Here is a 23,890-nt window from a genome sequence, read left to right on the forward strand (position 1 = left end):
ATAAAATACAACAGTTTATCTTATTTGGTTTACAAAAGTAAAAAAGATCAGTATGGGGATGTTTTGTTTGCGGTTTTGTCATCATCAATTTAATCCTTTTCCCCCTAATGCTTCTCCGAAAAAGTCCATGTGCTTTCCAAACAAGATGAATGAAAAGGAAAGCTAACACAAGCTCTCGCTGGTTGTATTGTACGATCTGATATTTGAATGGCGGAGGCAGAGGGTCTGCAAGAGGCTTGTGGGGTATTTGGCGTGGTGGCGGGCGGTGAATGGCCGACAACGCTTGATGTGGCTCACACGACGGCGTTTGCTCTTGTGGGTCTTCAACATCGGTGAGTTTTCATTACAGACTACAGTGATTTGGCGATGTCAGCCAGTGTGATTTTTATTGTATAAATTATAGAAAGTGCTGTGATCTAATTGCTTTAAACCCTTGATTTGTTTAAATGGAAGTTTATTCGTTAACGCCTGATTAAAGTTCCATATAGATCATAAGTGACGTTGGCTTCACTTAATCTATGAATTTTTAATCTATGATTTTATTTACCACGCGCGCGTTGATAAGAAAGTGAATAATATTAATAATTAAAATGATAATAATAATTGTCAGGAGTGTATGTGTAGGGACAAGGAGTGGTGACCTTAAAGTTTTTACAATAAATAAAATTAAGAATTAACAAGCCTCTGCGGTGCAAGGTACCCCCCCTCCCCCCCCAGACTCGTATTTTGTTCTATCCCAATCCCAATATCAAGACAAATTAACACACAGCAGGTGCGTCAGGTCACCTTGGTGATTTCTCTCCTACTAGTACATTGTAAGGCACCATTACCTTTTAATTGCGATGGCCACACTGCTGTTATAGTATATCAGTCCTAATTTCTTCTCCTTTGTTAAGTCTGTCTCATCATATCCGGGTTTACAATTAATTCATATATATATATATATATATATATATATATATATATATATATATATATATATATATATATATATATATATATATATATATATATGGTACAAATCACAGTATTTCCTGTTATTGATCTGGGGAGAAGTGATTGGGCTCATTAAAATCTGCCATTCTTGTTATTATGATAAGTAATATTGAACTCAGTAACTGATATAGTTGTGATTTTTTAAAAGCTGTCATTGAAAAAATATCACATGAGATTTTTGGTAAAATTGAAAACAAAAAAGAAAATTGCATTTCAAATGCCAAGAAAGCTTCTAAAAGTAAGCAATATTCAAAGCTGCATTTGTGATTGTTTTTTAGTCAGTAAGTGTGGTGACCTTCTATATTTTAGCTACAATACATGATGTTTATTGCTACAGGAGAAAAACATTAGCTTGTTTTCATAGCATTACTTTATGTCATTCATTTGAAAGGATGGATTTCCACTTATATTTCAAAGTCCATCTAAAGAAGAAGAGTTAACAGTGCCCCCATGTTAATCCAAAACAATGCCTGAAATGTTGTCCAGTTTTTTTCTTTAATGGCATCAGGGATAATCACATTTTTTCCTGGCCTTAGATATACTAGATATGACAGTTGTGTTGCCAGACATCATTGGTGGACTAAGTATTTTACACCTATATATTTTTTCAGTTTTGATCATTAAATTTTTTCTTCAAATAGCAGGCACTATATAAACTTATTAACTTTATTTGTTTTTTCTACCCAGGTAAGATTACCTAATTTGTATTAATTATATATCTGATCATAGAAGTAGAGAAATGAAATCCTGTCTACAACATTTCTGAAATAATTTCTTTCACAGTGGTCAAGAAAGTGCAGGCATTGTGACCAGCTATGGAGATGACCCCCACAAAATTTTCTGCCACAAGGAGATGGGACTGGTCAACACAGTGTTTGATGACCATGCGCTGTCCAGACTGAAGGGCAATCTGGCCATTGGTACGTTGGTGCATGTGTCTTCTGTTACTGTATCACATTTTTTATGTCAACAAAAGCTCCATACTAAACACCAATAAAATAAAAGCAGAGCCATTAATATTGTGTTAACTTGTTTCTGCTTTAGTTCAGTAATTTTTTGGACCCTGCCTTGGTGGACAAACTTTAGATCAGTAGCCTTAATATCAGTTTGATGTACTTTTTTGTTTGTTTGTTTGATTTTGCTTTTGTCTGATAACTTAATTGCTTTCATCAATTCAATATTGCATTTTAAAATAGCTGTTCATGAAATAAACTATACTAGATTTTCCTTCTTCACCATGGCAAATTTTGTTTAGAATTTGCTACAAAAATAATATGTGATAGCTGAAGAAAATACTTTTTATATGAAAATAGTATGTAAAAAAAAACTCATGAATGAATGCCTGGTTTTAGTCTATTTTATAATTATTTAAAACCAATGTTCAAAGTACATGAGGCAAAGTACACGAAAAGCTTACATATTCAGCATGATCAGTCTACAAAAGATACATAAAGATATAAATATTTTTCCCTCCAGTTACATAAATATCATAAGCTCTGTCATCCAAAGGTTGCATCAACACCTGGTATTGGAACTTTTGTTTTGTTTTTTGTTTTGTTTTGTTTTTCGGACAAGAGGTTCATTTCTAACTGCACTGTAGAAGCTTTTGAATAAGTCAAAGTTCTTCTATCTGTCCATCTGCCTGTCCATCTATCCATTTCTCCCTTTATTCCCAATTTGCATCTTGTAACATAAGTTATGAAAATATATATCGCCCTCCATAACATTTGTAGTATGTGAGTAAAACAATAAAAAATATTATATTCCAGGTCACACACGCTACTCCACAGCCGGGGGCTCTCAGCTGGTCAACTGTCAGCCATTTGTAGTGGACACAATGCATGGTTTGATTGCTGTGGCCCACAACGGAGAACTGGTCAATGCTAAAATGCTCAGGGAAAAGGTACATATTACTTTCATTCTTTTAGTTGATTATTTTTTAAAGTGGAAGAAATTAGAAAAGTAATAATTTCTTGTGTTTTGTCAAGACTCATTATTCACACTGTTTGTTTGTTTGTTTGTTTCACACTGTCAAAGTGCAGTTTTAATAAAATGCTGACAACAATCTATCTCTCCACTTAAAAAAGTGACAACCAAACCAGGATGCAAGTATAAATGCTTAAATTATACATTCCTGTAAATTAACAAACTCACAGATTTTTTTACATGTATGCAGACAGCACCAATTTGCATTATAATGCATTCACAGTACTGGCAAAACTGAAACAAATTGTTTTTCTTTGCAGGTCTTACAGAGAGGAGTTGGTCTGTCCACTAAGTCTGACAGTGAGTTGATGACACAGTTGCTTTGTTTATCACCTCCAGAGAGTGAAGAAAGTGGGCCTGATTGGCCTGCAAGGTAAAGATTGTGTTAGATGTTCTTTGACAAGTGTTGAAATGCGTTGGGTAAATGAGGTCAAACAAGCAGTTTTTCTTTTCATTTTCTTTTTTATGTACAGACACAGATGTGTCTGTACATATTGCCATCACCTGCGTCTGTCGTCGCCGATGGCGATGCCGATGGCGATGCCGATGACGATGCCGATGGCGATGCTGGCGCCGTGCACTTTCCTTGTAAACACGATAAGTGGAGGGCAGTTTTACTTTTTGGCTTTATATTTACAGAGCTGATGAATATTCATAAAACGCAGGTCAAGTTCGAAAATCAGCATGATCGGGCCATTATTGTAGAAGTTATGCTGTTTTTTCACTTTTCAGCATATTTTTCACATTTCCTCAGATTCAATTCTTAGGCATATTAACAGTCTCATTATTAAACTAATAAGATACGTAAAAGTTTTTGTTTGACATTTCCTGCATCTTTACAACATTGTTAGTTGATTTTGTAAAAGTGATGGTAAACTTGTTATCGTGTATTGTGTAATAAAGTTTCAAAAATGGAAATAAACTCATATCATTGCAGTTTGTCAGATTCAATCATTCACTATGTTCAGAATCTCAGAATGGAAGAAATTGGACATTTAACACTGCTCTATTGATATTTTTCCCATCTCATCAATTTTCTTAGTTGATCATATAAAAATGGCAGTAAACTGTTAATTTTGTTTTATGTTAAAAATTGTTAAAAATGGAAAAAAAAAACATTTTAGAACAGTGCTGTCTTGTTTACATTTTGGCATTTTCAAGTTGTGACTTTGAAGTTCCATGGGCCTGAAGACCTTTGCTAGTCAAATTTTCTGAATATCCATGATACTAATATTTTATTATTAAAAATTGATGGTCATTATGATGTTAAACATTATGTAATATTGCATCAAAATTTGAAAAAAAACTATTTTGGGCACTGCTCCCATGATGACCATTTAAGAAAAACCATGTCACTTACTGTTCTCAAACAGTACAGTAAATATATATAGATGTGTCTGTACATATTGCCATCACCTGCGTCTGTCGTCCCCGTCATCGCCGGTGCCGGCGCCGTGCACTTTCATTGTAAACACGATAAGTGGAAGGCAGTTTTACTTTTTGGCTTTATATTTACAGAGCTGATGAATATTCATAAAACGCAGGTCAAGTTTGAAAATCAGCATGATCGGGCCATTATTGTAGAAGTTATGCTTTATTTTTCACTTTTCAGCATATATGCAACACTGTAAACACTTTCCAAGGAAAACCATAGGCCTGTTGTCATGAAACTCACAGGAGTAATCTATCTTACTAAAACGCAGGTCAAGTTAGAAAATCGGCATGATCAGTCCACTATTTTAGTAGTTATGCTTTTTTTTCACTTTTCAGCATATATGCAACACTGTAAACACAATATAAGAAAAACAGATAGGCCAATTGTCATTAAACTCACAGGAGTGGTCAATAGGCCAATTGTCATTAAACTCACAGGAGTGGTCAATCCTGCTAAAACACAGGTTGAGTTAAAAGATCAGCATAATCGGGCCATTATTTTAGAAGTTATGTTGTTTTTTCACATTTCCTCAGATTCAATTCTTAGGCATGTTAACAGTTTCATTGTTTAATTAATAAGATATTAAAAGTGTTTGTTTGACATTCCCTGCATCTTTACAACATTGTTAGTTGATTTTGTAAAAATGATGGTTAAATTGTTATCGTGTATTGTGTAATAAAGTTTCAAAAATGGAAATAAACTTATATCATTGCAGTTTGTCAGATTCAATCATTCACTATGTTCAGAATCTCAGAATGGAAGAAATTGGACATTTAACACTGCTCTATTGATATTTTTCCCATCTCATCAATTTTTTTAGTTGATTATATAAAAATAGCAGTAAACTGTTAATTTTGTTTTATGTTTAAAAATGTTAAAAATGGAAAAAAAGCGTTTCAGAACAGTGCTGTCTTGTTTACATTTTGGCATTTTCAAGTTGTGACTTTTAAGTTCCATGGGCCTGAAGACCTTTGCTAGTCACATTTTCTGAATATCCATGATACTAATATTTTATTATTAAAAATTGATGGTCATTATGCTGTTAAACATTATGTAATATTGCATCAAAATTTGAAAAAACCTATTTTGGGCACTGCTCCCATGATGACCATTTAAGAAAAACCATGTCACTTACTGTTCTCAAACTTACAGGAAAGAAACATGGGACTAAAATATAGCTTCAGTAGGCAATGCAATCTGCCAGTTAAACAGTTTTTTTTTTTTTTTTTTTGTGAAAATTTAATTTTTTCACATTTTTACATTTTCAAGGTGTGACTTTTAAGTTCCACAGCTTGAAGACCCATGCTAGTCACATTTTCTGAAAATCCATGATACGTATATTTCATTATTAAAATTTGACGGTCATTATGCTGTTAACCATTATGTAATATTGCATCAGAATAGAAGAATACACAATTTTGGGTGCTGCTGCTATGATGACCATTATGGGAAAACCATGTTTCTTATGATTGCCAAATGTTCAAAACAGAAACACAGGACTAAAATGCAGCCTGAGTTGAAAAAGCAGTCTAATTGTCTTCTTTTTCTGGAAGTTTTACATTTTCAAAGGGTGAACTTGAACTCCCATGGGCCTGAAGCCTTATGTTTGTAACACATTTTACTTACATTGGTATTACCTGTTGAGCATAATTAAAATTTGATGTTGAATTTGCAGTTTAACATAATGTACTTTTGCATCAGAATTGACAGTAGCCTATTTTATTTCCTGCTTTTTTAGGTGATCATATAAAAATGGCAGTAAACTTTTAATTTTGTTTTATGTAAAAAAAAAAATTGTTAAAAATGGGGGGAAAAAACATTTCAGAACAGTGCTGTCTTGTTTACATTTTAGCATTTTCAAGTTGTGACTTTGAAGTACCATGGGCCTGAAGACCTTTTCTAGTCACATTTTCTGAATATCCATGATACTAATATTTTATTATTAAAAATTGATGGTCATTATGCTGTTAACCATTATGTAATATTGCATCAGAATAGAAGAAAACACAATTTTGGGTGCTGCTGCCATGATGACCATTATGGGAAAACCATGTTACTTATGATTGCCAAACTTTCAAAAAAGAAATACAGGACTAAAATGCAGCTGGAGTTGGAAAAGCAGTCTAATTGACTTCTTTTTCTGGAAGTTATACATTTTCAAAGTGTGAACTTGAACTCCCATGGGCCTTATGCTTGTTACACATTTTACTTACATTGGTTTTACCTGTTAAGCACAATTAAAATTTGATGTTGAATTTGCAGTTTAACATAATGTACTTTTGCATCAGAATTGACAGTAGCCTATTTTGTTATTTCCTGCTTTTTGTCTGTACATTTGACAGCTTTGCTGCCTTGTACTTAAATTCTTTTCCTACAGATAATTGTAATATAATGAAATATTGAATAAGCACCAGCCAAGCTGAATAATCTCTAGCTTTTTATAGTGAAACTTCAAGGTGTGCTCAAAATCATTGGAAAGAGTTATATTATGCTTGGATATTGCATTTTTCTTTAATATCTTTTGATATATTTTTGTTTGTCAAATGAATAATAGTTCATATGCTACAGAAACTGTTGATGGCTATATTTATCATCTTTTCAAAAAATATAATAGAGATCATGATACCCGTGTAATGAATAAGGTTTTGGCAAGTAGTGTTTTCTGTTATGCATTTTGAAAAAAGACCAGTAGTTGTAAAATAATAAATTTTTTTTTCTTGTAGGATTCGCCAGTTTATGAGTGAGAGTCAGACTTCATACTGTGTATTGTTGTATTTTGGGGACAAAATTTACGCATTTAGAGACCCATATGGGAACCGTCCACTCTGCCTGGGGAAGTTGATGGGAAGTCCAGGAGGAAGAATCTCAGGTATCATATAGTTTGGGTATGGCATGTCTGGGTGTGACAACAGATTCATCCCATCTGAAAATACAGAATTTTCAAGTTAGAGACTATTTCCAGAGACTGTCGTACTAACTTTGGATCAAACTATAGCTAAGGGGATTCTTGCTTAATTGCAGTTAGCTTGAGCAGCTTAGATGTTTGTCACCCCTACTGAAGCAGATAAGGGGTAATTCACTATTGTTTAGCAGCTTTACCAGGCGTGCCAGACACCTAAGCCACTTAAACTGAAAGCAATTTAACGAGAAACCTCGTGGAGTTGGACCGATACTGTAAAATCGATCTAGGGAAAGGAACCCCGTCTTAGAGTTAATGTTAATCAGTTTTATTTGTGGCATGGACCACAAGTAAGATATAAACAAAACATTGAAGAAAGAGTTGCTTCAAGATGAACAGTTATTTTTCATTTTCAGATAGCCAAAATGATAATGCAGAATGTGACGGTTATGTTGTATCATCGGAGTCTTGTGTCTTCACCTGTATTGGAGCTGCCTATCACAGGGAGGTTTTACCAGGTTGGTTTTGTGGCACTACAATACATTCTGCACAGCAACTGCTTAAATAAAGGGCTATCTAATCTTCAGGGATATCGGCTACAAGTGTTATAATAATTGTAGTTCCTGCCTGTGGTGTTCAATTGCTACCTCTCTTTCCTTGTGCATAAGACATATAGGTTGGCTATATTTTTGACAATGTGTTGCATTTTTATTTGTTTCAATTTATAAGTGTAAAAATGTCTAAATGTTTATAGACCCGCCACTGAATTATGACGATCATAGAAACAAAATCTCATCTGATTCTCATAGTACAGGCTCATTCTTTCCTCGAAACAAATTTCCTATCAAAACCATTCTTCCGCCACAACATAAAATATTCTAACTCTTGTTTTCATGTGTAGAATTGTTAGTGAAACTTTTTGAGTTGAATGTTTGTCTTGGCAGTTAAGGTTTTTAAAAGTTTTCACTATTTAAGGATAATGAGAAGGTATGAGTTTTTAAGCCTTGATATGGTCATCCAAGTTTTTTTGCTTTAAATAATTAGGTTTTTAAGCAATAATTTTAAAGTATAAATGGTCCATGTGTATTTTACCTAGGAGAGATTGTTGAAATATCCCGCAGCGGCTTTAAGTCAGTGTGTGTAGTGCCCCGTGCAGAGGACAGAAAGGCTGCATTTTGTATATTTGAGTATGTCTACTTTGCCAGGCCTGACAGTATATTTGAGGGTAAGTAGTGAAGTGTTTTATATTTACTGTTTTAGCATTGGATCTCTTTTGTGTGGCTAAGAGACAGACTTTGTATCTGGGCTTTTTACCTGTAATTTTGGAACTTTGTTTCTCAGTGCCTTTATGAATATACTTGTCAAGTTTCAAAACTGTCCAGATGTCTCAATAAAAATTGTCACCTTTGTCGTTGGTACAACAGTAATGTGTATGAGTAAATTGGGCAGTTATAATTAGTGAAATAAAACAATGAATTTTCATCCCTCCCAAGATATAACTGAAAAAGAGACCAATTTTTGATTTGAATTTCTATATTGTACACGTCACTGAGGCAAGTGTGAGGCAAGGTTATTAGGAACCAATATTATTATCATTATTGTTATGATTATTATTATTATTATTAAAACTTGCACTCCTTTTAATTGTTCATAAATTATCTATTTCAGGTCAAATGGTTTACAATGCCAGATTTCGCTGTGGAGAGATGTTGGCCAAAGAATTACCAGTGAAGGCTGATTTAGTAAGCACAGTACCAGAGTCTGCCACACCTGCAGCACTGGGATTCTCCAAACAGGTGAGGAAAAATAGTGCCATCAACAAGATAATGATTAAAGAAGTTTTATTGTAATCAATTACCCCACATGTAGTGGTTACTAAGCTGGTTCATTAATTTTTGAAAGTTTTTTCAAATGAAACAAACACCATAACATTCAGTATACATACATAAACATTTTACAGTAATTTTTGGTTAAGAAATAAAGTGCATTGCGTGACCGTGCCAAGCCTTAGCAACTTGCTTCACTGTGCATCATTCAGACGGTGTTGAAATGTTTTCCAAAATGATAATTCTTTTTAACTTTAATGGGATTACAGATATTTTCAAGCTTTTTAAACTCCTGTTTTGCTTGTATTGTCTATGCAATGTGTTAATTAATTCTAATTTTGTTCCATTTTTATTTTCAGGCAGGAATACCATATGTAGAAGTCTTATGTAAGAACAGATATGTTGGCCGCACATTTATCCAGCCCAGTTTGAGGCTGCGACAGATTGGAGTTGCTAAGAAGTTCGGACCACTCACCGAAAACTTTCGCGGCAAACGTGTGGTTCTAATAGATGATTCCATAGTTCGTGGGAACACCATGGCACCCATTGTGGGGCTTTTAAAGCAATCAGGAGCCAAAGAGGTAAAGTACAAAGGACTGGAATTCTGTGTAAGGCCCCATTCAGAATAGGGGACTAGCTTGTCTGAGGGTCAAATATGGCGACCCACTACAAAGCTTGCCGTCTAATCCGCTAATAGACACCGAATAGATATCCTTTGGGGAAGTATTCAAGTGGGTCAGCCATATTTGACCCTCGGACTAGTTAGTCCCCTTTTCTGAATGGGGCCTAATGTGCATTCTTTATCAGTTTAATGCGATTTAGATTGAGATTTTTTTTGCTGAGGGTTTACGTAAAGGTGTAGAAGTATTTGGAAACTTTTTTTTTTTTGCGTTCTTTTTTCCAGGTTCATGTTCGTGTGGCCTCTCCACCAATTAAGTATCCATGTTACATGGGGATAAACATTCCAACAAAAGAAGAGCTCATAGCCAACAAGCTATCCCTTGACAAATTGTCAGTTTACTTGGGTGAGTCTAAAAAAAAGTGCCTTTGGTTTGGCTTTCATATTATTTCATGTGTATTAGACTTCTATATAGAGAGAGCAAAAAATTGAATTTTTTCATGAAAATTCAGTAATTTTCATTTATGCCTTACCCTAAGCAATACTAAGGATTACCATCTAAAAACCCATTTTAGAGATTTAAGTTTTTGATTTTTGCAGTTGCAAGAAAATTTTACCTTTCTCTTTCACCACTCTTAAGAGTGATTCAAATAACTAGAAGCCCAGAACTTATCAACAGATTTATGGATTGTAATTCTGCAAATGGTTTTGGATATGATATACTTTCAAGTTGGTAAATAAGTGAAAAATGTTAAAATTCACCCAAAAATTAAATATTTGCAGTGATATAAAGGTTCTGGCCCCCATTTCACAAAAAATCTTATCTAGTCGACTAGCTCGGGCTGGGTGGCCTAGCTAGGTCGACTACATTGCAGTCGACTAGGAGTGTTTCACAAAGAATCTAACGTCTTAGCTTGGCGTGCTTACCGTAGTCGACGCACACGAGAAACTCTTCAAGAAAAGGAGGTGTAAAATTTCAAAAGTTTCACAAGACATGACGTTTCATGGCCTCTTTCGGCCGAGAACGATTGTTTATCAACAATAAAAGTCAGCCAAAACACAAACAAAGTTTGTTTTTGAACTTTATTGATTAGTTTAACTTCAATACAACTTCAAAGTAACAGTTAAACATTAGCTTGTCGTGGAACACTGCTGACTTGTTGTCTAGCGGTCAAAAACATAAACAAACACGCGATCGGCTGGGTAAAGTGGCATTTTATTTTTTATTTCAATATTCCATAAATGTGAGTGCTATTCAAGGATATTATAACACAATATCTTGAAGGAGGTATGTTCTTTCCAAATTTTTGTTTATGCTCTCATTTACCTAGTTTTAGTTGAGCTTGCCGACTTAAGTCTCCTCCCGAGGAGGCTAGACATCGTCGACTAGCAGCTAAGAAAAAACGACGTAAGCAACCTTTTAGATTCTTTGTGAAACGGGACTTAGTGACGTAACGACTTAATTACGTTGGTAACCAAGCTCTTAGTCAGGGAAACCGACTTAAGTATTTTTGTGAAACAGGGGCCAGCACTGATTGTTTTTTGAGATTTTCTTTTGAAGTTGAATCTTGGAAGTAGTCTAATATTAAATTGGTTTAAATTTGTTAAAATAAGAATTGTTTCTGATCTTTCTCATTTTGCATCATAGTGTGCATCTTCAGTAATCTTTGAATCTAATATGATTATACCATATTTTGGGAATTCAGTTGAAGAAATCCAGAATGAAGCATTTTGCCCCCCCCCCCCCCAACCCCATCCATAAACACACCTGCATTGATTTAAATGATAGTACGAAGTTCCACCTTCATTGTGCTTGTTGAGCCAATTAGTATGTGAACTGTGACACACAATTAGAAGACATTGTGGTAGTTGAGATGGTCAGATGTGACACAATTGTGTTCCTTATATTTCAGGAGCAGACAGTGTGGGGTATCTCTCTGTGGATGGTTTGGTCACTGCTGTTCAGGAAGGAATTCCCAACAAAACCAAAGGCACTGGACACTGCACTGCTTGCCTGACTGCTAACTACCCAGTAGAGCTGGAGTGGTAGTATTTTAATATTTGGGGGGGGGGGGGGGGGGGGGGGGGGGGCAGATGAGTATGAAATGCCAGGATGAGATGGTAAAAATATAGAATTTGAAGTGCATTTATGGTACAGTTCAAGTCAGATATGAATATTGAATCTCAAAAGATGATTTGGATTAAGCTGCATTTAAAGTTCTTGGAAAATATGGATTGTTATACAGGTTCACAACCGTAGGTATTCTTTGGTTTTAATATTTTTCATTATTGCATTATTACCATTAAACATGATATTTATTACAATGCAAAAAAATAATTAAGACTGTCATCGAAAAAAAATTTAGTGTTAGAGTTTTAAAAGATACTTTACACTGTACTTGAAATTTTGAAATTTACAAGAATGTTTCTAAAAATTGATTTTCCTTTAAGAGTGTCACATCACAAAGAGTTATTGTTTTATTGTTTTTCACTGTTATATTTGCACCACATAAGTACTATGTGGCCCCTTATCTAAATGTTGTAGCTCTAGCTTTTCATTTTCTATCATAATGGCCATTGTATTATTTGTTTTATTTTACATTATTTAAGTTGTGTTGTCCATGTTCAAATGCCTACATATTGTTTTTGGTACAATTATCAAAAATGATAGGGATTATTATTTCTATTATTTTTATATTTATTATTAAAGCTTTAAATCTGTTCACAGCTTTGAGTACAGATTATAGTTGCATATTAAGCCATAAACTTATCAGCTCACTAGCCATTTGGACCACCACTTTCCTGAAATAAACAGCCAAAAATAGCTTTAAAATAGCTTTGAATTTTTTAGTTGTAAATTAATCTATTTATTCGTTCATTTAGTTAGTAAATAATGCAGTACTGTGTGCATTTTTTAATCATCATTCCAATGTATGGATGTAGCTGTGCCTGCTATTGCATGTGTATACAAATTAGTTGCCAAAAATATCCGAGGGATATATAAATTTGGCAAAAAAAGAAAGAAAGTGTTAGTCAAATATCATTTTTCTGGAAATATGAAACAATTTCCTTTGATATTATATTAAGTTATACTATTTGAAACTATATGGTAGCATTTGGTTGGGTTTTGTGGTAAAAATTTGACTTCAAATGCATATTTCATATTAGTAATAACAAGACCTTGGTTTTGTCAAAGTATTTTTTTTTTTACTTTTTATTTAAAATCATCATGTAACAGTTACAATTTCAAAAATATAAAATCAAATTGAAAACTTTTGAAAACGTATAGAAAAAAAAAATTTGATGGCCATGTTGGACCACTGGATTAAAAAAATACTGATAATCCACTGGTTCAAACAAAATTTTACCATCCACGGGTGTAGAAACAGCGGTTAAGGTTGCAGACTGATATAAGTAGGGGCAAGTAATTAGTTTTTTTTTTTTTTTTTTTACAATTTTTTTGTATTTGCTTGAAAACCAAAGCTTAAGAATTTTTGATAGTTATTAAATTATATCAGTTTTTTGTAACATGGCAGCAAGAAGAAAATTATATTACACATTTTCCAATTTCTTTTATGATAGAAAGTGCACTTCTTGGTAAGATTTCTTGAATTTGCTGGCAAAATTTTTGTTCAGCATACTGAATATTATATTGTTTTACACATGAATTTACACACATTTTTGTCATGTGGAATTCGCTAATAAAAAAGAAAAAGCAATACTCTTGTTGACTTTTGTTTAAACAAAAGATCAAAGAAAAGTTATTTGGTTTGCCAATTTTATCAAAAACACCAAATACGTATTTGCAAGTGTTTGAAGTACATTAATTGCGACTTTGAATACAACATTCTCAATTTTTAGAAAGTAAACAACAAATATTAAATAGGAAATGCTTCAAAGCAAATAAGTTTTAAAATGGAAACAACGGCATTGATAAGAATAGTTACGTAGTAAACAGCATTTACATGTTCGTGTAGTTTTGATAACTACATGCACTTTCTCCAACGAAGTAAGTTATATTATCGTCGGCGCTGGTTTTTCAGTTATTGGACAAAATCTTAAAACGTTTTAGAAAAAAATTGGTCAAGTTCGAGAAGTGAGGAAGAGAGATGGGTACAATTATAAAATAGAGGTCCTATTAAAATAATTCTATTGTCCCATTTTTGTCATCACATCTGATGTCATCTCACTGATATCATCTAGATTCGAAGATAAAATCGTCGTTTGGCATTCAAGTTTCTAACTATCCCAAAAGTAAAAGACGCGTCATAGTGTCAGTGTTTGAAGAGGCGGACTGTAGAAAAGACTACAGGATCAGATAATAAAAATAAAAGTTGTTGTCACGCGTCAGTTATGGGATGCATTGACCATGTACTATTATGTAATATAGACCAGACAAAGATCAGTGATAAATCATGCATATAAATAGTAAAATTATAGAAATGGCACAAAGGCCTTCAGCCAAATATTTTTTTAAAAAATAGAAGAGGCGACATGTATTAGAACATTAGTAAATATCAGTTAAATGTAGTTTCGATAGTATCTGTCGCAGACAAAGAGGGTTATATTTTCATAGTCCAGCGCTGGTTTTTCAAGTATTAGGAAAGATCAGAAAAGTTTTACAAAAGTTTGATAAATCTTTTGGGGTGGGGAACTTTTTAGAGTGTCATTTAGCTTCTAAGAAATTATGGCCGTTTTGGCAGATGTATTCCTGTATGAAATTATACCAAAAGAGCAAGACGCGTCATTTTGTCAGTGTTAGAAACGGCAGTCTACAAGTCAGTCTAAGATCAGATAAAGAAATAAAGGTTGTTGTCACATGTCAGTCATGGCATACTAATTCAAGCGTGTAGCATTATGTAATACATCGTACTTTCGGACAGCCATTTGCCAAACACTTTTATTCCATTACTCTGTGATAACGACACACACCTCCGATAAATAAACGGACATTTTACGACAAAAGCAGTTTAATATTTCAAGACAACACCAAGAGACGGTTAGGCTGTGTCCCCAGCTCGCCATTTTACAGTGGTAAAATTGTGAAATAGAAGTTCTCTTCTGGTCGCCATGAAGCTTGGTTCAATTCTACCTACCTTGTTATTGGGATCATGCATCACCTGCCTCGACGCGGCTCATATTGACTGGGCACCTGATGAAGGTTTAGGTACGTTTTTTTTTTTTTTAGCAAACTTAATTTTGAGGGAATCCATAAAGCTTTGTTCTTCTTTTCAACTCATGTAGTGGACCAGTTATCTGTTCAAAACGATAGGGAATGAGGGAGGTTATATTATTTACTCTATCTTTCGGAGGGTACAAGACGGGGTCTCCAAATCGATAGAGATCGCTCCAAGGTGACATGACAACTGCTCACCATCACGTTGTCACTGGGTATCCGGAATTGCGAGCCTCCATGCCTCCACGGCTGTCATCTCGATCGGTTAATCGAATTTAAAAAACACGGTACTAGTTTAAACATGTAGTTAAAAAAGAAAACAAACAAGATGGGTATTTTATCTTAAAACAATTGTGATACAATGAAATCGCCACACGTAATGAATAAGTGTACTAAATTCATTTTGACCTTTTCTTCACTTTGTTATCGTATACTGCAGTGATATTTGAAGGGAGTGCAGCTAAGATTCTTTGAGCGATCAAATTGAAAATTTATAAAAATGTAAACTTGTAAAAATTTTGTAAAAAACACACTTCCCAGTGTTTCCCTTCGGGGCTCTTTATACAAGGGAACTCAAATAAAAACAATTGGATTTCAACAAAGATTTCTAATAATTTTAAATGGTTAAGTTGCGTTTCACTTATAATCTAAAAGCATGCGTTCTGTGCTTATGCTAAGCTGATTTGTCGTGAATCAAACGTTTATGACGCTTTTAGACCAATATGCAAAAACAGCCGCTGAGATAGCAGTTATTTTAATAATTCTTAAAAGAATTGAATATTTAGTTTTTAAGACCAAAAACATCACTAGGCGCAAAGAATTGTTGGTCACTTTTTCTAGATATGTACATATGAATGAAAACAGTAGATTGATTAAAACACGCTTTAATTACATAACATGCCAAAATGCAGGGTTTTTAAAAAGCTTATTTTGCAGACTTTCAGCTGGTAACAGTTCGCGAATTGCCGCAAGCTGCCGTGAGGGGTCGGGTAGAACGAGGACTGGATAAAAATCTCGCTACAAGACGGTACCAATTTGATGCCTATAGTAAGCACTTCGATCTTCGGTTACATAGGAACAGTCGCATTGATATCAATAACATCCCAGTGTATTATGTGGCGGACGACGGGAGTATCCTGAAGAAAGAAGAAGAGAGTGAAGATGTATGTAATATCAAGTTTCTGATCACTTAAAAACACAGAATGAGCTTGATGCCTTTAAGTGCCAAATAAACAAGTATCAATTTATCACCAAGGTATTCCTATCCAATAATGTTGATCATGTTCATTGTTCCATTGCACCTTTGAATCTAGAGTATAATAGTTTATTTCTTTACTTTCTGTCTTGTGGAAAAGTCTGTGACCTATTTTATTCTTTATATTTTTAAAGGTTTTAACACAGCGACGCTTTTACAGGGCAATTTATACCCGATTTTGTATAAATAACATAGTTATAGCCTAAATAAATATTCATCTTAAAATTTGAATTTTTCACCTCTTCAGGATTTCGTCTTGTACCAGGATAAGGGTAGTAATGCGGCTGTTGGCATGTTTGTTGTGGCGGATAAAGAGAAATTGGTAAGTAAAGTTTAAAGAGACATTTAAGAGCTGACTATCCGACCGAAAAAAGGTAGTTTTTTAACATTTCAGTTTTATATGTATCAATGCACACACACACACACACACACACACACACACACACACAGTTTGAATTACGTATACGCTACTTGTATTCAGTCTTGAATAGTGATTTTTGTACATTTTTCCACTGCCGTCTTAGAAAAAAATTGCATTTCCAGGAGGGTTTTGTTGTTGACGGTGACACGATGTACGAGTTGAGGCACGTAGCAGACGATAACTATCACGTGTTGCGAAAGAAAATTGAAAGCATAAACGCAGTCGACGGCAGGGGTTTCATTGATACAGACACGGAAGTTCGACATTTTGGCGGAACGAAGGGTAAAGGAGACGATTGCATAAATTACCTTATCAATATACATTTTACAAATATATATATATATATATATATATATATATATATATATATATATATATATATATGATACCATAGTATTGGTGAAATGAATTATTTTCATAGTTTTCAAATTTTAATTTCCCTTAAAACTGATTTGCTGTGTTTCAAGGTTTATCGGAAATATTTGCTTTACCATAATGGTCTAGAACCTAGAAGAATAAGGTTTATCTGAACATTTTCCTTAACCATAACGTTATTCTAGAAGGGAACGCTCGAGAACGTCGGTCCGCCAAAACGTTTTTTCTGCCCAAACCACCGTTACTCCGAACCAAAAGACATGGAAAGAAGTCGAAAAAACCTAAAACTAAAAAGAACAAAAAATCACCCAAATCGAAAGGATCACCCAGGTTCAGTGGGAACCATGTTGACGCCTGCATCGAGCTTCTTATTCTCAGTGATGACTCGATGTGGGATTTTTATATGGCAAGGAATGACCAGAACGTCGACAAAACTGAACGGGAATTGAAACGGCTTTATGCTAAAATCACGAATATGGTATGTTTTCTTGAATCTGGGATATTATTAAAAGATGTATATAAAGCAAAAGCTTATGTCAAACCGTGACTGCTTTTAGACTAAAAGTATTTAGATCAATTTAAAACAAATGAAAATCTATTACTTTGGTTGAGTTATTTGAATTAGTGTAGTATCTTGAAACCTCTAGGTTGGTTGGATCCCTATCCGAAAAATCTTTGCCCGTGAACTCCCATTGAATATTTCGTTTTCTTTCTTATCTTTTGTCTGTTGTATTTAAGGCCGGTGGAATATTTATTTTTATTGCACAACAAGATATTTATTTAAAATTTATCTTGAACAACGTGTGGCATCTTCGAGTAAAATATAATGAATTACATTCATTTCTCTATATGGTTTGATTTTCATCCCTACATTGGCACATAGTTTAGCTCTTTATGTTTGGACTTTGAATTATTTTACAGCTGGACCTCACATTTCAAAGAATAGAAGATCCAGATTTGAATATCCACGTGGTGTTGTCAGCTTATGTCATTGTAACGGTAATTGGAATTTTTTAGCTCTTTGACTAAAGACTCGTTGTTTGTATAAAATCTTAAGGCTTGACTTAAGATTCGTTGTTTGACTTTGTAAGCTGAAGGAAGAAATAGAGGTCAAAAGGTACACTAAAAGAAAAAGTCGTTTTGAGTCGAAACATTTCTTTTTTAACCAATAATGAAATTCTAAGTAATCGTCAATTTTAAACACAATTTTTACTTGCTGTTTTATCTATCGTAACACCTAGTCATAAAAACACTTTTAGAAAAAATGTATCTGGCTTATTTTGTGTTAATTTTTTTCTGTTTTATTTCATCAGAACTCCTCCCAGGCACCCGGCTTCGGTAGATATACTTTCCCTGGAGAACCGGAGAGATTGGACAGAGTTCTGGTTGACGGATACGAAACTTACGATTATTGGAGAGAATTCCTACAAAAATCTTATAACTCATTTCCAAAACATGACCACGGCATGGCTTTTACAAGGTGTCTTAAATGGGCATACAAAAGATTTGAAATTTTCACAGTCTTTTTGTGTTGATATTTTCAGATTTGTGATTATTTTATGAAAATTGTAAAATTAAGATATTTTAAAATACATGATTATCAATTTATAATACCTACAATACCAATCAAGCAGAATCCTAGCTTTATTTTGATAGAGCCCCTTACGCCCCAACCCGAGTCCGAGTGTTTAGGCTGTATTCCCAGAGCTTTCAGATCGATCTATCCCCGCGGGGAGTCTCACTAGATTACTGTCAGATAATCCGGCTTAAATGTCCGTCCCGCCTTCTACGAGCTGTAAGGGGGTAATTAACTTTCGTGTCCGCTCGGCTGACAGCTATTTAGCGTGAACCCCCAGGGAGTTAGGTCGATCTAAAGTAGATCGATCTAATCTCTGGAAATGGGGTCTTATTTCTAGTAGGCCTAATGTTTCATGTTATTTTTCGCAGGCGAGATATAACAAGCCGTACGCCGGAAAAACCTTACCTTCTCGGTCTAGCTAATGTGGGTGCAATATGTAATAGAGCTGGTTCCACGTCTCTTGTTGAGGATTCCGGGCTGCTGTCCTACCTCACGGCAGCACATGAATTAGGCCACAGGTATGCGCGCGCGCTCGTACTACAACTTGTCTCTAAAAGAAAGCAATGCTTCTCTTCTTAGTTTCTTAGACGACCTATGTTAATGTAATATTTCATGACACAACGTATGCCTTATTGTAATGTTGTGCACTGTATTTTCTTCTTTTCCAGCCTCGGAGCTCTTCATGACGTCACTCCTGCCTGTAGGGGCCACCTGATGACTGCCTCTATTTTTGAAGTCAATGTGACGACTCTTTTTCAATATTATAAGTTCTCCTCTTGTTCCATAGAGAAATTTAAAGAAACCCTGACGTAAGTAACTCCCAACGCATTGCTCAAATGTGGGTTACCGCGGGCCTAATAAGTATTTCAATTTGATCGAAAAAGAAAATAAATTTCGGAAAAGACTTAGGGATGTTGAGCTTAGCGACGGCTAAAATCGGATAGCCGACTAAGTGAGGTAAATACTGCTATAGGTGATCATTAGTGCCATACTGGTCTGAGAGTTTTTGAGTATGATTGGCCCATAATAAATATGAATTTGGCAGAAAGAAATGGGCTACTTTCACCTATATCAAACGTTTGTTAATTGCCAATCACAATTTACGTAATAAATTATTAACAATAAAAAGACAGCCTTTTAAAATCTTTGTGAAAAGCAACCTAGTTGAAAAAGTTTTTGTAGGTTTTGTATGTAACACAAAAAACTGTATTGCTTTTTTTGTTTTGTATTGTTTTGTTTATGTAAATTAAGCTTATTAAACATATGTATAGGTTTACGTGTTGTGCGTAATTACTACTGTATATAGATACAACAGCATTTTATGTTAGTTTATAGTATTCCACGATAAATATCGTTTTTTTCCAAGCATGAAATAAATGTTAAAATAATTATTAAAATGTTATTATATTTTTACCACTCATCAAGAAATGCCTGTTGTCTCGCTGACAGTGGACAGTACGAAAATGAGAAAGAATTTAAACATATGACGAAAAAGCTTCACGGTGAACAATACAATGCAGACGAACAATGTCAGCTGGTATTTGGAAACGAGTCGAAAGCATGCACGGTAAGATCTGGCCCTTCTTCATCCTTCTTCAAAGTCTCTCTCTCTCTCTCTCTCTCTCTGTGTGTGTGTTGAAGTTTCTTAAAGATTAGTTCTGTTAAAAAGTTATCATGTTTTCAGTGGAAACCGCCTGCCACTTTGATTGTACTTTCAGCCTATCGAATCTCCAGAATTTTGTCATTTTCTACTATGCAATACTACGACGTCATGCCATAACCAGCTGAATCCGATGGATGGCACTTTCTGTGGAAAAGGAAAATGGTGTATAGAGGGCGACTGTGTAAGTAAAAGGGCGCCTCTTCCCTCGCACTATACTCAACGACGCGGGGCTAGTGGTGAACCGACTTCTTGGTGTTCAGAAGGTAAGGGGACGAGAAGTGTAAAATACGGCTTGGTTAAGGCTTGAAAAGGTTTCTTCAAGTTCTCATGGTAATTATAAAGCCCAATGTTCTCATTCAACTAGGATATTTGACTTTAACCACGACTTTGTCTCGTACAAATTAACCATTTTAACATTAAATAAATAATAAATAGGCCTAAGTATTATTTTTACAGATGGATTTTAGACCTACATGCGTCGAAGTCTAGGCAATGGCAAGGAGTTAAAAAAACGCCTATTATCTTATCATAAATTGTTTGACTACCAAGTACATATTATCTTTCGTTTTTCAGTGCGGCGGAAATGACGGGAATACAAAGACTTGTAAAATGCCCAGAGAATACCTCCATACGCCATAGGTCTACCAAGTTTCTTTTATTTGTAGTCCAGGAAATACATGTATGCGCGAGCACTATATTAATATTGTTACAGTGGTTTCTATCAATACTATATGGAACACGGTCCAAGACAAGATCCACAGGACAAGAAAGGGAAAGGTGGAATATATTGTCCTATGCAGCATTCTATTTCTTAAACATATTGTCATAGAACAGACTTATATGCACTGTATAATATATACATGTAAAAAAAGTATCTCAGCAGTGTAAAAAGGAATGACACAATAGGTTTTTACTATCATTTATTTCTCGATGTTTGCATTTTCAGTTGGCAGCCCAATTTTGTAATCAATATAATGTGCTTTATTGTTTTATGTGATGAAACTCTTGGATGACACGATAATTATTACAATTATTTTAAATGGTATTTTTTCATCATATTCCGACGTTTTATTCTTGGTTTACGTGGATACATGATAATGTGTCCAAATAGCACCAAAGATGTAAAATTTTATTGAGACATTTTAATTGTTTTTCCTTTTTTAAAAATAATTTTTAAAAAGTCTAGACTTGCTTCACCAAAGCTATTTTAACTCATTACATTACTTGCAATCTACATCTTTGAGTAGTCTTAGAGCTAGGGTCACCTTACCGTCTCTCTGTCGTCTCTCTCTCTCTCTCTACATTTGAGAGCCACGGACTTTATAGGAGATCATGCTGATTTCTGCTTGCCACAAATCTCAGGGGCGGATCCAGAGATATTTTCTGACAGTCTTCCAAATTATCTTTGTTAATCCATCCTCCATTTTTGACCGTCTTCCGACAGAAAACCTTAGATACCCGTCAATGTAAACTTAAAAATCTGACCGTCTTCCGAAAGACCCAGAAGACGGCCTAAATCCGCCCCTGAATCTACCATTCTATCTACTGTACATGTACATATGTCTTGTAATAAAATAAATTTATCATCCATCATCACTATTATTTTCACACAGGATTTTTTTTTACTTTACTTTATCTCTGACTGTATGTTTGTGTCTGCTTGGTAAACAAGATGAATAAAACTGAATACTGGGACTTCATTACTTCTTTTAGTTGCCCTAAACATGAATATATTCTCCGAGTACGTACCTGGGGCTCGTACCTGGGACTGGCTTAAACCAAATTACCCCACCTCTGGTGACTTTTTTAGGTGGACGAGATCAAAAGAGCCAAATAACAGTAATGTACCACAACTATTTCTTCAACTTTAGAATCGTTACCTGATCTCCCTTTTCCGTCAGCTTTAAGTGGGTGGATATTTATTATTTAAAATCTATTACTTTGAAGAGACCTTAGTTTCTTATTTAGACTTCTCTTTCATGGTTTGGATTTACATTTAAGATCGAAAATAAATAGTGTAACACTACCGCTATATTACTGTTTACTGGATTTATATCCCTGTACTGTACCAGACCATGTGACCCCAAGGTTTTCTTTCCTTTTTCTTTTTTTAACTACCTTTTTTAAACTAATCATGGCACGTGTAGGTCTACCTTTCTCCTGTATTTGAAGGTCTTTGCCACTGGCGGTTTGAGTTGTTTTGGACCGTCTCATCTGCTGTCTTTAAAAAACCACAGGAGGGGATCTGCACCAAACAAACTAGCTGCCTGCTGCCTGTCAGTGCCAGTTGTAATTTATTTCTTGTCAATGGACTCTTTGCCCAACACGATCGAATTAATTAATTACGTCAACAACAATTGTACTTATGCAACAAGCATTAACATCCCATAGCTGTACATTGTCATACATGGTCCACGTTATAATAATAATAATAATAATAATAATAATAATAATAATTTATTCGAGCATTAAATGTGACAGTAACATTTGTTAGCCCTCTATACTACAAATAGATAAATGTTTTAAAGGTTATACCCAGACAAACTCAACGAGGTAAAAGAGTGCATTTTGTTTTGGTACTGATAACGCAGGATTTCGGTGGGAACCCGACCAATAACTTGAATGCTCCTCGCTTTTTATTTGTCATTTGTCTCACCAGTTATCCACGCTGCCGAGTTCCATATAGGTAGTTGATAAAGACTATCAGGTTGGATGAATACAAAGAAAGGCTTGAAAGAGAAAAGGGGTGTTTATATGTTGAAAATCCGAAATATAAAGGTCAAAATCAGAAAAAAAATTTTTTTAAAAAGTTATGCAAGGTGCACATGTACTTCTTTTAGAACTAACGTTATCTGCAATAAACTCTTCTTCCAGTCGTTACAAATTTTGATAATAATGATCATTTTACACTAGAGAGTATTTGTGAAAACGGATGGGGGGGGGGGGGGGGGGGTATCTGGGTCACAACGGCCTGGCACTCATCGTCAAATGATGCAACTTTTTGTAGATCAAATTATTTCTGTGCGCGCTCTAACCTTCACTTCTGAAAATATAACTATATGCATCTTATGCAGTTCGTCTCTTTCAAATTTAAACAGTGACCTAGACACTCCTGCGGCACCTGTGCGGAATTTTGAGGCTGGCGCGACAGATATGACGAATTAGAAAATGCAATTTTGATGACATGTTTTCGGTGTTGAACTTTCCTGATTGGTTAATAAGCGAACACTGTTGTGTCACCCCCTCGTTTTTCACTAACCTTCTTCAGTTTTATCAACAAACCCGTTTATATAATTTAAATATGTTAAGAAGAAAACTCTGCCGAACAAACACAAAGTTTGCAGCTTATACCTGTTTACAATCGGACGTAGCGGGACAATTTCACCCCCCCCCCCCAAAAAAAAAAAAAAAAAAAGTTGCAAAAAAAGTAAAAGTGCCGCCAGTGAGGGGAGGACATACAATATTTACTATGAATTGCTAAAAATATTTTTAATACAGACACGTGTACAGTGCAACACGATTCACACCAATAACTAAATAAAGTGGAATTGGAAAGACAGTGAAATATGGATAAGATAAGCAAGTACGAGTGAATAAGGTTGAATAGAGAAAGTCCTGTTGCTACCAGTGAAAGGGAATACTTAGGTTTAACGGGACGGA

The 23,890-nt window shown here is 34.7% G+C and overlaps 2 protein-coding genes across 3 annotated transcripts; both read left to right on the forward strand.

The window, feature by feature from the left end:
- Positions 1 to 102: 102 nt before the first annotated feature.
- Positions 103 to 11,827, forward strand: LOC106173499 (amidophosphoribosyltransferase-like). The gene is made up of 11 exons (XM_013554640.3): positions 103 to 332; positions 1,780 to 1,916; positions 2,766 to 2,899; positions 3,243 to 3,355; positions 7,141 to 7,286; positions 7,733 to 7,834; positions 8,413 to 8,541; positions 8,985 to 9,112; positions 9,502 to 9,723; positions 10,047 to 10,167; positions 11,675 to 11,827. The coding sequence occupies exons 1-11, from the start codon at positions 208 to 210 to the stop codon at positions 11,809 to 11,811; spliced, it is 1,494 nt and encodes a 497-aa protein (XP_013410094.1). The 5' UTR covers positions 103 to 207; the 3' UTR covers positions 11,812 to 11,827.
- Positions 11,828 to 14,737: 2,910 nt separating this feature from the next.
- Positions 14,738 to 21,930, forward strand: LOC106173472 (uncharacterized). 2 transcript variants are annotated; one of them, XM_087008411.1, is made up of 12 exons: positions 14,738 to 14,928; positions 15,874 to 16,100; positions 16,440 to 16,514; positions 16,736 to 16,895; positions 17,174 to 17,466; positions 17,910 to 17,987; positions 18,302 to 18,468; positions 18,936 to 19,085; positions 19,236 to 19,376; positions 19,993 to 20,134; positions 20,286 to 20,493; positions 20,804 to 21,930. In XM_087008411.1, the coding sequence occupies exons 1-12, from the start codon at positions 14,832 to 14,834 to the stop codon at positions 20,815 to 20,817; spliced, it is 1,752 nt and encodes a 583-aa protein (XP_086864537.1). In that variant the 5' UTR covers positions 14,738 to 14,831; the 3' UTR covers positions 20,818 to 21,930. The 2 variants fall into 2 exon arrangements, with proteins under 2 accessions (XP_086864537.1, XP_086864538.1); XM_087008412.1 differs by having other exon boundaries at positions 17,177 to 17,466.
- The last annotated feature ends 1,960 nt before the right edge of the window (positions 21,931 to 23,890 follow it).

This window comes from Lingula anatina, chromosome 3 (genome assembly GCF_051362555.1).
Source record: "Lingula anatina isolate TDL-2025a chromosome 3, LinAna3.0, whole genome shotgun sequence".
NCBI classification, from domain to species: domain Eukaryota; kingdom Metazoa; phylum Brachiopoda; class Lingulata; order Lingulida; family Lingulidae; genus Lingula; species Lingula anatina.

What these genes read in the sequence shown, in the direction of transcription:
- LOC106173472 (XM_087008411.1), top strand. Translation starts at nt 14,832, where the DNA reads ATGAAGCTTGGTTCAATTCTACCTACCTTGTTATTGGGATCATGCATC. An exon ending in CACGGCATGGCTTTTACAAG is followed by an intron (nt 18,469 to 18,935) that starts GTGTCTTAAATG and finishes TATTTTTCGCAG; the next exon opens with GCGAGATATAACAAGCCGTA. An exon ending in ACGAGTCGAAAGCATGCACG is followed by an intron (nt 20,135 to 20,285) that starts GTAAGATCTGGC and finishes TTGTACTTTCAG; the next exon opens with CCTATCGAATCTCCAGAATT.
- LOC106173499 (XM_013554640.3), top strand. Translation starts at nt 208, where the DNA reads ATGGCGGAGGCAGAGGGTCTGCAAGAGGCTTGTGGGGTATTTGGCGTG. An exon ending in CTAAAATGCTCAGGGAAAAG is followed by an intron (nt 2,900 to 3,242) that starts GTACATATTACT and finishes TTTTCTTTGCAG; the next exon opens with GTCTTACAGAGAGGAGTTGG. An exon ending in TCACAGGGAGGTTTTACCAG is followed by an intron (nt 7,835 to 8,412) that starts GTTGGTTTTGTG and finishes TATTTTACCTAG; the next exon opens with GAGAGATTGTTGAAATATCC.